The sequence below is a fragment of the Plecotus auritus genome, assembly GCF_963455305.1.
Source record: "Plecotus auritus genome assembly, chromosome: X".
In the NCBI taxonomy this organism is placed as follows: Eukaryota; Metazoa; Chordata; class Mammalia; order Chiroptera; family Vespertilionidae; genus Plecotus; species Plecotus auritus.
In genome coordinates this window covers 9,965,150-9,980,153 of record NC_137784.1, presented here as the reverse complement: position 1 = coordinate 9,980,153, position 15,004 = coordinate 9,965,150, and the positions used below count along the sequence as shown (strand labels likewise).

The 15,004-nt window shown below is 37.9% G+C and overlaps 1 protein-coding gene across 7 annotated transcripts in view; it reads right to left on the bottom strand.

Moving 5' to 3' along the window:
• Positions 1–4,452: 4,452 nt before the first annotated feature.
• REPS2 (RALBP1 associated Eps domain containing 2) overlaps positions 4,453–15,004 on the bottom strand; it is a 204,454-nt gene continuing 193,902 nt past the window's right edge. For all 7 annotated transcript variants that reach the window (XM_080653923.1, XM_080653926.1, XM_080653925.1 and 4 more), the window contains 2 exons: positions 14,759–14,864; positions 4,453–9,840 (listed from right to left, as the gene is read on the bottom strand). In XM_080653923.1, the coding sequence (XP_080510049.1) occupies positions 9,772–9,840; positions 14,759–14,864 (175 nt within the window). In that variant the 3' untranslated portion in view covers positions 4,453–9,771. The remainder of the gene's footprint in view (positions 9,841–14,758; positions 14,865–15,004) is intronic.

Sequence of the window (15,004 nt, the reverse complement as noted above, 5' to 3'; positions counted from 1 at the left end):
ATTGGGGACATAAGTATATATGTCATTTCTCAATGAAAAAGTAATGTCAAAAGGACTTTCTGGGGGTGAGGGAGATGAGACATTGAACCTCTCTCAAGGAATCAGACATCTAGCAACACAAGAGCCTGTATGGCAGTAATCCAGAGCTGCCTTTATAGACAGGGTTTACAAGCTCCAATTTGTCATAGTCCCCACGTATTGTTCCCTATCACTGAGGCAGATGGCCTAGTACCACTTTACTTTCTCCTCACTGGCTTCACTTATTTACATTGGTACTTGGATCCTGGAGGTATCTGAATTAATAGGCTAATTTAGCAGAGCCTATTGATGTAGCTTTGACCCTGTGAAGGGATGTTACTGGTAATCATATGGAGTAAGCTACATTGCTCTGAATAATTGAGGGAAAACTGAGGGGCTTCTTTGCAGCCAGTTTCTCAACACAACTGATATTTGGGGTGGGATCATTCTTTGTGGTGGATGCTGTACTATGCACTGTAGGGCATTTGGCAGCATCCCTGACCCTCTACCCACTAGATGCTCCTCCAAGTTATGACAACTGAAATGTTTGTAGACATTGCCAAATAGTCCCTGGGAGCAGGAGCAAAATTGCACCCAGTTGAAAACTACTGGCCTAGACCTAGAATAAAAACAGGAAGGGTAAAAAAGAGGTCCACAGTGGGGGTATGGGCACTGGGTTACAAATACTGGCATGATTCCCAAGGTTATCGCCTGCCCCCTTCCCTCAGCCAGCAGAAGCAGAACAACAGTGCATAGAATACGTGAATAATGTCCCCTACAGTTGTTCAATGTGGTGGCCCTGGGGATAAACTATTTACAAGCTCCCTCTCCCTCAGTATTCTGTGTATTCTGCCCCTTTCCCATTCCACTCCATCTTCCATACACATACACATGAACAATTGCTGTAAATGATGTTGGGGGGGGGGGTGATAAATGGTCCATTTATCAAACTAATTCCTAGGAAGCATACCAGAGTCAGAAGTGACTAGGATAAAAACATCAGTTCTTCCACCATTACCTCTGCCTCTCAGAAAGATTGAGATGCAGGCTCTCACTGCACATGGGTTGAGGTTCAGGCCAATTTCATTTGCATTTCAAAGGCCCTGCTTCACCATTCTCTGTATCTGTATTTAATTCCCCAAGCATTATATTTCTTCCTCTTGGCTTTCCTTCAGCCTTGTAGCTTTGATTAAGTATAACACAAGGGTGGAGGTACTGCTCTACACCAAGGATGGGAGTGGTCCACCCCAGGCACAAGAATAAGGAGTACATTTTTGCATTCTCTGTAGAAAATTTTGAAAACACTAAAACTTACTAAAAGTCAGTCTGCTCTTATTATCACCATTTACCAGCAATTCTAGAATTGTTTAGACATTAGTCGATGATAAAATGCTCCTCTCCTGCCACCCCCCAAAAAATATTCTATTGTTCTATATTTTAAACAATTATTGTGGCTATTGTTGTTTTAAACATATATGTAATGTTTATATTTACAGGGTGGTGCAAAAGTAGGTTTACATTCACGAGTATGCAAAACAAGGAGTTTATTTTTGTATTACTATTTATTATTATACTAGAGGCCCAGTGCACGGATTCATGCACTGGTGGGATCCCTCGGCCCGGCCTGCACCCTCTCACAATTTGGGACCCCTTGGGGGACGTTGGACTGCTGGTTTCGGTCCAATCCCCACATGCCAGGCTGAGGTACCCCACCAGTGCATGAATCTGTGCACTCGGCCTCTAGTATGAATGTAAGATCTTTGGTTAATCTCTTCCCACCCTCCTCCCTCCCCCCTTCCCGCTGAGATTCATCAGTCTGTTCCATGTTTCCATGCCTGTGCATTGAGCATCTGCCCCCTGGTGGTCAGTGCACGTCATAGCTACCTGTCAAACAGTCACTTAGGCTTTTATATATATAGATTATACCCCATACTGTAAACCTACTTTTGCCCCACCTATACATCCACTGAGCCAAACCAGCTAGGGCCCCACCCATCTATGTATATTTTTTTAAAAGCCTAAGCAACTGGCTGGTCAGCCGGTGTGACCTGTGCCCTCTCACAATCTGAGACCCTTTGGGGGATGGTTGGAGAGCTGGTTTCGGCATGATCCCCACAGGCCAGGCCGAGGGACCCCACCAGTGCACAAATCCAGGCCGCTAGTATATTTATAACATAAGCATAAGCAACACCAGCAAAAGACAAATATTCTCTATATATGTAGACATATAAATAAATATAGACATTATATATATGTATACACATATATACATGCAGTATTTTTACTCTAATTATGTTGCTTTTGCCTATGGTGCTAGAGAATATAGTTAAGTCCTTACTTAACATCATAGGTAGGTAGTGACTAAGTGAAACAACGTATAATGAAACCCATTTTAACCACAGGCTAATAGATATAAGCAAGAGTTGAGTTCCTGTAGCATCTCATCAACATTATAATGAAACAATGTTATTTGAGGACCTGCTTATATTCACAGGTGAATTTTATGATTTCTGTGCCAAATCTGCTAAGAGAATTTCAGGGCAGATAAATGAAGGTATATCTGGGTTACAATCTTATACTCAAAGATAAAAATCCTTTTTAGTCTGTTTGAAAGAAAAATGCAATGAGGGGAAACCCACTCAGATGCCTGCAAATACTAGTGTCCACACTTCCAGAACATCTCATATTTGAAAAACAACATGGCAGGACCCCTTGAAGTTGGAGTTTGCCATGGAGATGCTACACTGCGAGCATTTTCACCCCCAGGCTTGTGGATATTTCAGAATTGTTAAATAACCTCAACTAAGAATTTTTGTTCAAAATGAATTGGATATTTCAGCTTCATTTCCAAACCCTGCACTTTGATAAGCCTCTGTGCCAAAAGAGGAGCTCTGCACCTCTTGGTCATCTCGAGGCCCCCTAATATCTCCCAAAAAAAGAAAGAGCTGAGGGTGAAAAAGGCTCAACTTACCCAATAGGACTCTGGCCTACCAGCGTTTAGTCCCTTGTGTTCTGGGCATTGGACCTTTGTCCATGCACACGCCAAAAGATGTGTAACAAATCAGACAGGCTGAGTTCCTGTTAGAAACACTAGTTTATAATCTCTCAGGGAAGCATTTTCTTTCTAGGGGGAGGAAATAATTGGGAGAATACAAATCACTCCTTGAAGATGAATGAAGTGAGTGACTTCATGAATTTGTGCTTAAATCTTGAAAGGGAGCTGTAATCTCAGGGTGTTTTGTGCCTTCTCATGTAAGGCCTTCCCATCTGGCCTTGTGTACCACTCTTGCCATTTCCCCCTACTCTGCACTCCACATCAACCTATTCTGTCCACAGGAGAATCTTTTGTAGTTCCCTGCATAACCACAAAGAAAATGGCAAAACTATGAACATCCACTCTGGACTGTAGTGAGTGAGAAATCAACCTTCACTGTGCCAAGCCACTGAATACTTAGGGTACTTTGTTACAGCAGTTAGCTTACTCTAATACATCCTATCACCTATCTCATGCTGCTTTGAAAATCATTTGTAGGTCTCTGTGAGCTCCTTAAGGGAAGGGATTATGTCTTGGAGGTCTCATCTCTAGCTCCTATCATAGTGCTTGACACACAGTAGGGGCATAGTAAATATCTGTGGAAGGAAGGTCAGGAAAGGGAACAACTCATGAATGGGCACAGTAGCACAGAAGAAAGTCTGCCTGGGCACATTTTTATCCTTTGCTCTGAATTAGCTGAGACCCTAATGAGTCAGTTTTGCCTCTCTGGACCAGTTTCCCTGACTGTAAAATGAGGTTAGCTAGATCAGTTCAACTCCAGTGAGTGAGCATCAGTATCACCTGGGGGGCTTGTTTACATCAAGATTACCAGGCCCACTCCCAGAGTTCCAGATTCAATTGGGGTGGGTTCAAATAATTTGAATTTCTAATAAATTCCCTGATGATGCTGATACTGCTAATCTGGGAAACACTTGCCTAGATAATCTCAGATCTCTTTTATCTCTAAAGTGAGTGACCCAGTGATCCTCACCAGTGCTTGGAAAATGTCAGGGCCTGGTGATTTCCAGTGTCAAGCTTATGAGCCAAATCATAGATGATTTTCCCAAAGTTAGTTTGGCATTTGGTACCAGATTAGAAATATTCTATGTTGGCCCACCACTGGCATTCACATTACGGAATAAGACCCCCCACCTGATAGGACACTAGTGCCTCCAAAATCATTCAAATTTTAAATGTGAGAAACTGCTAGGGTACCAGATTACTTGGTCAGAATTTTCAAGCCAACTCTTCCTGATCCCTCCCCTTCACTTCCACTCCCACTATGGGCATTATAATGGGACCATTTTTTGAAGGGATTAAGCAGCTGGTGAATGGTTCTCTCTCATTGATGTTTCTCTCTTCCAAATACGGACAATAAATATACTGACACCAAGACTCCATAAAAGCCACACTTAGTTATCATATGTTTATTTTTAACATAGCACCCCAGTTTCACATCATGTACATTTTCCAAAGCTGGAGATTCTTAACCTACTATGTTCTTCACAGACTTTCCAACAAGTGTGAAAAAGAGGCAGTAAAGGTTAGCTGGAATCTACAAGTCACAATCCAAATACAGGATACCCTATATTTATTTACATTTAAGATCAATATAGATAATGTTCCCAATGCTTAGCAAATGAATGAGACTGTGGCTGAGTAAAATATTAACACAACTTATTAGCACATACTCATGAAAACACAGAAGGCATAAAATATATACTTTACTGTTACTTGTTTTACTGTTCAACGTACCTGTCATGAAAAAATATACATTTTTACTTTCAAGGTTAAAATAGACCATCAGCTCATTCTCTCTTCTGGCCCATTGCTACAGAAACTAAAGTGGCTCTTCCTAAAGTGGCTCTTCCTGTCTGTGGCTCACTTGAACATATTTGGCCTAAAGAAAAACAGAATGGAGATGCTAAAGAAAAAGGTACACCCAGTTTCCAGGGTGGGTGCAACTGAAGCCCTCACACAAGTTGCCTTAAAACAAAACAAAAACAACACAATTCAGTTGATCTAATCATAATATAATGGGTTTACTGTGTCAACTGTTCCATCCCCAGGGTATAGTGGAGCTATGTTTCCTTACTATAGTCCCCAAATTCCAATTCATGCCAATGTCCTCTGGTCTTCAGTCATAAACCCACTTTTCCCAATCTCACATAGCCATAAATTTAGCTTAGTGTGAGATAAAACTCATAAAACGTGAAAAATGAACACCCCCTCAATTGTTAAAAGCAGACCAAGGCTTCTATAACTTGAACAAGTCATCTCAATTGAAACCCTGCAATGTCTTTTAGAAAAGGTTCCTTTAACATCATGTGTGTTAGTCAATGTAGAAAATAATCACAGAAGCCTAAAAGCAACTATATACCTGGAATGTCTTGCTCACATTAACAGACTGATGTTTCAAGGAACACTTGTAAGTCAGCCTCTGAAAGCCTATTTTTGAGGAGGGAAGCAACTCTTAGAATCTGCTTGTATTGCTTTTAAAGTCTGGCCCTCTATGTCTGCTGTTCTTATAGTTGCTCTTGGGAGGGTCACATAACTAGATGCATTTCTCAACAAAAACAAGCAAAGTAGGGTGGCTCACAGAGTAAGTCTCGCACTCAAATATCCATTAATGATTTATCTGTTGGCATTGGTGGGCAACTCCCCTTATCCTGTGCCAAAAGAGAAGCAAGATATGCCAGCTCAGGACTCCAAAAACTCCAATGTCTACTTTGTTCCACACTAAGTCATGGTACAAAAAAAATCATGACAAGAACACCAATAACTGAAGTGTAAATTCAAGTAATCCTTTGATTGGAGTGTTAAAAATGTACACTTAAAACAGAATAAACCAGTTGGAAAGAGAAACCAAAGTTAGTACTATTCTATTTAACTAAAAACAAAATAAGGCCTCTCAACTGATATTTCATTTTGTTCACACATTCATAATTTTCAAGCTACAACCTACTGAGTCCTACTTGTCAATATGGAAAGACCTGGTTGCTAAGATATTTGAAAATCTTTTTTTATATGTTTAGAATCACATTTCCCTTGGTGATATCTAGCCAAGAGGTGTGATTCTAGTTTGTGTTGAACAAATGTTTTTAGCTCTAAGGTGTTATACTATAATTGAGATTTTCAAACTACTGCTTAGAAGGCATTTGCAAGAGCTTGCCTTAACTGCAAAAAAACACATCCATTCCAGATTACTTTCTTATTGATCTTCTGAATACACATCTATTATTACCGTGAGTGTGAGATCATTTAAGAAATAGACAATATCATTTAGAAACAGACTATAGAATCAAGTCACATATGAAGAGAAGGATGCTTTATGATAGTTTAGACATTGGTATAAATCAAAGGGAAACTCATGTTTTTGATTACTCACCCTATGCTGAAATTGAACATTTGCAACCAAGTAACAAAAGATATACTGAAGAAAACTCACTTACTACATATTGAGTTCATTTCTGGTCTATTTAAAAACAAACTCCCATAAGGAATACAGGAATGGAATCCATTCAAAGCAACAGCTCTCAAAAGTTCTGCCAAAAAAACTCAGAGTAACTTATTGCATCATGAAAGGTGAGGTGTTCAAAAGAACAAATAGTTAATCATATTCTTTCCCTTCATATTTTTTGCTTCAATCCATGAGAAACATCTAGAACTAATATTCATTAAAACATGTTTTAATATTTTAAGAGTAATTAAATAAAATTCAACAAGGTAAATAGAAGAAACCTTATAATCTGTTTTTAATATTGCTAGAGGCTCAAGGAGTTAACTTAGAATCCATAAATCAGGTGGATCCTTGGGCTAGGAACTGTGGTTTCTCAGGTCCTTGAATTACCTAAGCAAACAGCAAGAGATGGGTACAGGTCCTCAGAGGTCAGACATCTTAATTCTCAAATCTCCAATGACAGCAAAATGGGCATAGCTTCCAGCTAAGCTGCCTCCTCTCCCAATCAGGCCCAAAGAACTTCCTCTAATATTAATAAAGCAGTTTAATCTTTCCAATTAAAGCAAGTATCTGCATTGATGACAACACGTGCCTCCCTATTCCAGATCTACCTTTTGGTTTTGCTCCATGTCTACTGGATAGGGAGGTGGCAAAAGCAATATGCCATATACAAGAGACACTAAGGTATCCAATAGGCCCACTATCAACTCCTACAGTACTTTCATCCTTGGGACTATGGGACATCTATGAAGGACCACCACTTACCAACAAGGTTATTAAATCCCCCACAGATGGGGGCAAACATGGCCTCTGTCCACAGAACTCTGCCCAACAAGCAGGTCTAATTTTGGAGTAGTTTTATAGAAGAGGTATAATAATGATTTCAATAGCTCAGTCTTCCTATAAATCACATTAAAGGCTCACAGAAACATTATCGGGAGTCATAATTCTAAATTGAAAGTGTACATCCTAAGAAAACAGAGAAACAAAGAATGAGCACTAGTTAGGTAATAATAATGTATGTAAGTGTATGTGCATCTACGTGTTTGTGTTTAATCATTTTTTAAAAATCCACTTCTAAACAACTAATAAACTGAGGTCAGTAAAAGTCCAGTCAAGAATACTGGGATAGATATTATTGGTATGTGCTTTAATGCAATGTCTATCTTAAAATATTGGTGAGGCTATGCAACTCAGGGAGCTTTGATTGTCTGATGCAAGTTTTTTCCCTTAATGAAAACCAAACCAACTAAACAAAATCCCAACCTAATTTGGCTTACTCTGTCACTGGTTGATGGGGGAGAATGTCAATATTTTAAAAAAGTACATCATATAACATTCCTTGGTTTATATGTCTGCTTAATGGATATGAAGTGCTATCTCAAGTGAATGTGTATATACTGGAAGATTACGGGATAAAGTGCATAGGCTATTCTTTCCTGGATTTAATATAACAAAAGGCAAACATGCTATAAAATGTCTGCAACAAGGACACTGTTGATAAAATTTGTTGCAGTCCCCAGAACTGAGAACATGGGAAAAGAGGTTAACTTTGCACTGACCCATTCATGACCTTAGGAAGGGTTTAAACTGATTCTGAACCCTTTCTATAGGGACCAAAAGGGTAGCCAAAGGGGAAGGAAAAATGTATGAAATAGAGAAAGAGTTCAAGATTTCTGATTTTTAAAATCAAGCCAATTCAAAAACCTTTAATATGCACAGAACAAAATCAACAATTTGTTTTTCTTTGGAAAAACATCATCTGTTTAAGCCTTATTTCTGTCATTAAGCCATTGATAAAGCTTGACAATGGAATAAGGAAACATTAAATAAACTACTTTTCTAAAAGCTGTCAACTCTATTGAAATCAAAGATAATCTCACTTGCTATAAACCTATCCAAATCACTTCAAAAAGGACCCTAGGCACACCCCACCCCTCTATTCTAAGAATGGGTAAAGTAGCAAAATGCATAAGAGACAGCTTTTCTTGCCATCAGTCTCTCAAAGTGATATTAAAGTTGATGTGCCCTGATCCCTGTGAGGGTTGGTCAAGTCCCATTTTCAACTTGAGTTTTCAGGTGAAGCAACAGTTATCAGAATTTCTATAGGATACTGGCTTCTGCAATTTGAGCTCACTGTTTTACCTCACTTACACTGGAGTCAGTTGGGCCCTTCTGTACTACACATAAACCAATCACTTCCCAAGAGTATGCTTCACGTAGAACCAAATACTTATATATCCAGTGTCGGAATTGGCTTCCTTTCATTATTTCTTCACATCCAATATACTCATAATCCAGGTTACAATAACAAAGACAAAAATAATTACCAGAGATTGTTGAATAGCTAGTAACAACCATTTTCCCTCTTCTTCCCCAGTTTGAATACCTGGGTTCAAACAACAAAAGTTTATCAATCCAAACAGTCTCATCAGCCTTTCATATTTGATGGGTAGTTTCCAAATTCATGCATTTACAGATATGTTTTCCCATGCAGGATAAAAGTAAGAGATCTGGCAACTATTTTAATATGATCAGGAGAAGCAGTTAAAGCACATTGCTCTTGCCTAAAAATTTACATGAAAAGACTGAGTTATCTGGGTTGACGGCCTAGCTGGGCCAAGTTAAATAGATCACTGACAAAACTTCCACTTCACAGAGGTGTAAAGACCGAGTAAGTCTTTGACATTCAGTAGAAAACAATAGTTATGTATTATTTATAGCTAGATAAAATCAAAATGGCACTAGATAAGCAATTTTTGGCATATGGTGGTGGAGGGCACAGTGCCAATCTAAATCTGATGCTTTTGTTTTATAATCATCATGCCAAAGTTAGAATTCCAATTATTCAGGAAAACAACCTACTGTACATGATATACATACAAAAGTAAAACAAGCATCCTAAAGGTACTGAATTATAAGGTCTTGTACAAATCATAAATTCTTTAAATAAATAATGCTCTACATTGTCACTTGCTAGAAGGTTGATTTTTGCTAAGGAGCAACATCTAACATCTCAAGAAAGTACTGAAGAATGAGAGAGAAATTCCACCGATAATTATAATTTCAAGTGTGATAATCAGTTATATATTTCCATCACAGTAAAGCACACAAGTATAAGAGTAAAGGTGACATGGATTCTATTCTACTGCTCACAGCTTTTGACACAGTCAGACATCTATGACAAGTAGTTGGTTTGAAACAGTTAAAGGAAATATCTTGGCAGAAAAGGTCACCCGCTATTACTTGGATCTTGGGGTCACAACACGGTGACTGGACGAAGTTGTTCCAATTGGTTTTCCAATGCAATCCGTTCTTGATGAACCTCCTGAGTTATATAAAGCAGAGAAAAGAGAAAAAAAGCAAAGGGGTCATTTCCTGGGTTCATCCTTAGTTCATGAGATATTAAAAAGGAATATAACTGGACCCATAAAGACTTAAGTATCGTATGACTCAAGGACGGGTAGACTGGAAGGTATCATGTTTATAGCTGGTGATTAGTCAAAGGAAGCTTCACATTTTGTAATCTCTTAACTTTTTTTCTGAGGATGATGAAATGGAACTGACTGACACACACATACCTGCCACAGCCTCAATCTCACCTTCAGTTTTAACAGGATCAGTGACTGGCAGAGAATAATGTTAAACATTGAAAGATTGATTAGGAAGTGAGTAGAAAAGCCAAAGTAGACTCCTAATACTGACAGGTGAAGCCATCATGGACTCAACTTCTATTCAATCTCTTGTTTCTAATCCAACACCATACTCAGATTTGAGGGATGAAAAAGTGCACTTGGATGGCCCTCTACCAAAGTCTCATCTAGGCTGCTGCACAAAATATGGCTTGAGGTGTGACTTCTGGGTGAAAGGCAGAAAAGAAGATCAGCAATATGCTATTTGGGAATTCATTTTTTCAGCCCTAAAACAGATTTATTGGCAGGGAGAGAGGGAGACACATAAAGGCATTCTTAGCATTTATTCACCCACCCTCCTACCCACCCATCTAACAATCTGAGATATATCTACTACTGGCCAGATTCTGCTCTAGGTGTGATCATACCAGCAAAGAACAAGACAGATCATACAATGAAATATTACTCAGCCACAAATAAGAACAAAATCCTGCCATTTGTGACAACATGGATAAACCATGCAGCTATTATGCAAAGTGAAATAAATTAGACAGAAAGAGACAAATACTATAGATCTCATTTATATGTAGAATCTAAAAAAGCCAAATTCATAGAAACAGAGAGTAGAATGGTGGTTGCCAGGGGCTAAGGGATGGGATAAATGGGGGTTTGTTGGTTAAGAGCACAAATTTCAGTCATAAGATGTATAAGTTCTGATGATCTGGTGTACAGTATAGTAACTATACTTAACAATGCTGTATTATATACTTGAAAGTTACTAAGAGAGTAAATCCTAAATGCTCTCACCACATAAAAGAAATGGAAGTTATGTGAGGTGATGGATTTGTTAACTAACAATACTGTGATAATCATACTGTAATATATAAGTATATCAAACCAACATGTTGTACACCTTAAAATTACACAATGTTACACATCAATTATATCTCAATAAAGCTGAAAAAAATAATAGAACTACCATATGATCCAGGAATCCCACTTCTGGGTATATATCTAAAGGAACTAAAATCAGTTTCTCAAAGAGATATCCATATTCCCATGTTCACTGCAGCTTTATTCACAATAGCCAAGACACAGAATCAGCCTAAATGTCCATTAATGAATGAATGGATACAGAAAATGTATATACACGCAATAGAATATTATTCAGCCTGTAAAAAGAAAGAAATCACTACTGGACTTAGTGTGGTGATCACCTCGTAAGATATGTACTAGTAAATGTTGAATCACTATATTGTACACCTAAAACTAATATAATATTGTATACCAACTATACTTAAATGTAAAAATAAGTAAATAAAATAAAGGAAATCCTGTCATTTGTGACAACATGAATGAACCTGGAAGACAGTATGCTAAAGAAAATAAGCCAGATACACAAGGAAAACACTACATGACATCACTTACACAGTATGAGGAATCTAAAATAGTCAAACTCATAGAACCAAAGTATAGAATGGGGGTTGCCAGTGGCTGAAGTAAAGGGAAAACTGGGAGGTATTATTCAAAGGGTACAAAGTTTCAGTTATGTAAGATTAATAATACCCATGATCTATTTGCTTTTTAAAACCACTTTATTGAGGTATGACTGTCATACAAAAAATGTTGTACATATTTAATGTATACAGTGTGATGAGTTTGGAGATAATTATACATCCATGAAACCATCACTACAGTTTATGCCATAAAAATATCTATCACCTCTAAAAGTTTCCTCCCACCCTCTTTATTTATTATTATTATTATTATTATTATTATTTTGTGTATGTGATAAGAATACTTAACGTAAGTCCTACCCTCTTAGCAAATTTTTAATAAACATATTACAATAAAGCCTTTAGAAAAAAAACATAAGAGAGTATCTTCATAATTTAGATATAGGCAAAGTTTCCTTATATAGGAAGAAAGTAATAATTATAAGAGAAAAATGATAAATTAGACTTTATCAAAATTTAAAACTACTGTTCATGAAAAGACACGGTTAAGAAAATGAACAGGTAAAACAAAGGCTGGAAGAAAGCATTCATAACACAAAGCACTAAAAACTCAATTTTTAAAAGGGCCAGAATTTTGAAAGGGCACTTCATAAATTTATGAGAGGTAAATAATCACATAGAAAAGTGCTCAACATAAGCAACAAGAAGATGCGAAATTAAAACGACATCTCCACAGGACTGGCTAAAACTAAAAGAGTAACACACTAAATGTTGATGAGGATATAGAACAACTGGAACTCTGCTATATTAGTGAGGGTTAATACAAAATGCTCTAGCCACTTGGGAAAAACTCTAGTTCTAATAAAACTAATCACAAATTGTCACCACCTAATCTACAAATCCTAATCCTAAATAGTTACCCAAGAGAGTGAGAAAGATTTGCACACAAAGACTGATTCAAAATGCAGTTTTATACAAAATAGCTCAAAACTGGAAACAGTTCAGGTATCCATTATATGAGAATTCATAACCAAATCGTGGCATATTCACTCAATAGAATACTACTCAGCAATAAAAAGCAGATTATTGACACATACAGCAGTATAAGTGAACTTCAAAACCAATATTAAGTGAAAGAAGTTTCACAGAAAAGTACATGTTAAGAGTGGGGTCGGAATTGACCAGGAAGGAGCAAGAGGAAGCTTCCTGGGATGATGGGAGTGTTCTGAATCTTGATAGGGGTTTGGGCTCTATAAGTGTATGCATTTGTTAAAAATTCAACAAGTGTACCCTCAAGATTTGTGTGTTCACTGTATATAAAATTTACATTATAAGAAATGCCTGTAAAAATATTAAACTCTAGTTAATGCTATGCATGCTGGAATATTTAGGACACATGTACAGATCTCTTCAATTTACTTGAAAATATGTTAAAATAAGATGGACTATAGATAGACAGAGGAATAAAGGAATGGATAAGTGATAAAACAAGTATAGGAAAATGTTAATGGCAGAACCGAAGTGGTGGCTATAAAAGTATTTACTGCATAATTCTTTGAACTTTCTTGAATGCTTGAGAATGTACATAATAAAATATCAAGGCAAGGGGGTTAAGTAAAAAGAAATAAAAAAAGGAATAGACAACATATTGGGATAATATGTTGGGATAATAAATCAACATGGCTGAATATTTGTAATAAAAACATATTTGTAATCATTGGGAGATGGGTTCTAGGCCAGAGAAACTCAACTGATATGCATTGTGACCACTGTAGTGATATGATTAATATTCACTGATTAATATTCAAGAATGCAAAAGAGGAAGCACCAGTGAAGTAGAAAAAAATGTGCCAGGTTTGGTTTCCCAAAAGCCAGTTAGAAAAGTGTCTTCAGAGGAGGGAGCGGCCAATTGTGTAGAATTCTTTGGAAAATTCAAATAATATTAAACAGGCCCATTGGATTTGGCCATAAGAGGAGTGGAGTGGAGGAGAAGGAAGCCACACTGAAGTGAAGGGAGAGAAATCTGTTGGTGAGGAAGCAGAGATAGTAAATGGAAAGGACTCCTAAGAAACGTGTCTGTGAAGGAGGCCAGAGAGACCAGCAGCAGCAGAAGAGGGATAAGGGAGCATGTTCATGTATGGATGGGAATGAGCCAGTAGAGAATATATGTTTACTAGTAAGTCCTAACCCCCAGTACCTGTAAGTATGGTCTTATATGGATAAAGGATCTTTGCTTATTTAATTTATTTAAATGAGGTTATGCTAGATTAGGCTGGGTCCTAATCCAGTTAACAGTGTCCTTGTATGAAGAGGACACTATAGGAAGAGAAATTTGGACAGAGACAGACAGAGAGAAGGTCTTGTGAGAGTGGAGGCAGAAATCGGAGTGATGCGTCTGCAAGCCAAGGAACACCGAGCACTGCCAGCCACCACCAGAAACTGGGAAGAAGAAGGCAGGGTTCTCCCCTAGAGCCTTCAGAGAGCGAGCTTGGCTGTGATGACACCTTGACTTCAGACTTTTAGCCTCCAGAACTATGAGACTAGATTTCTGTTCTTTTAAACCACCCACTTCATAGTACTTAGATGTGTCAGCCCTGTGAAACTAATACAGGGGAGATTAATAATGAAGGGACACAGATGATAAGAACAGGGGTGGGGGGGGGCAATGGTAAGATATGTACACATATAATACCTTAATAAAAAAAAAAAAAAGAACAGGGGTAATGTCCTTGACAAGGTGATATGGAGCCATTTCCAAGGTACCAGGAGAGGGGCTGGCCTTTGATAGTATCAGGACCACCTTCCTCCACTGAAATAAGTATAGCATCATTCAGGGTAGATTTAACAAGTAAGCTTTTACCCAGAAGCTTCAGACTATAATGAATGCTTCAAACCGCCCTTGTAATAGATTCCCTGTCCTTTTAACTAACACAATATGCAGCCTACATATTAAAGTTACTAGTCTTCCTCTAAGTATTCAAGAACCAACCCATGAAACTTAAATACAGCAATGCTCTGCCTTCCAAAAGGAGTTTGAGAACAAAGAAGCAAGTCTTACCAACAGGAATGGAACCAGATGCTCAGTTAATGGTCAAAACAGAATAAAACAACTAGGTGAAAAGCCAGGTAATCCAAAATCAGAAAGCCCCTTCCTTACCTTGAGTTGCTGCTGGAGTTCACTGTTCAACCGGGCCAGCACTGCATTTGCCTCTTTATTTTTGCGGATAGCAGTCTGAATAGCCTTCTTCTGTTTGGAAGACTGTCTACAAAAAGTACAAACAGTTCAATGAAATAGAACTTAGAGGTCTGGACCCTTGTCAAGACTCTCTGATTCATGAGAAGTGCTAAATTAACAAGGGGCTAATGTCACAGGGCTCCAAAAATAAAATCATATGTTCACAAG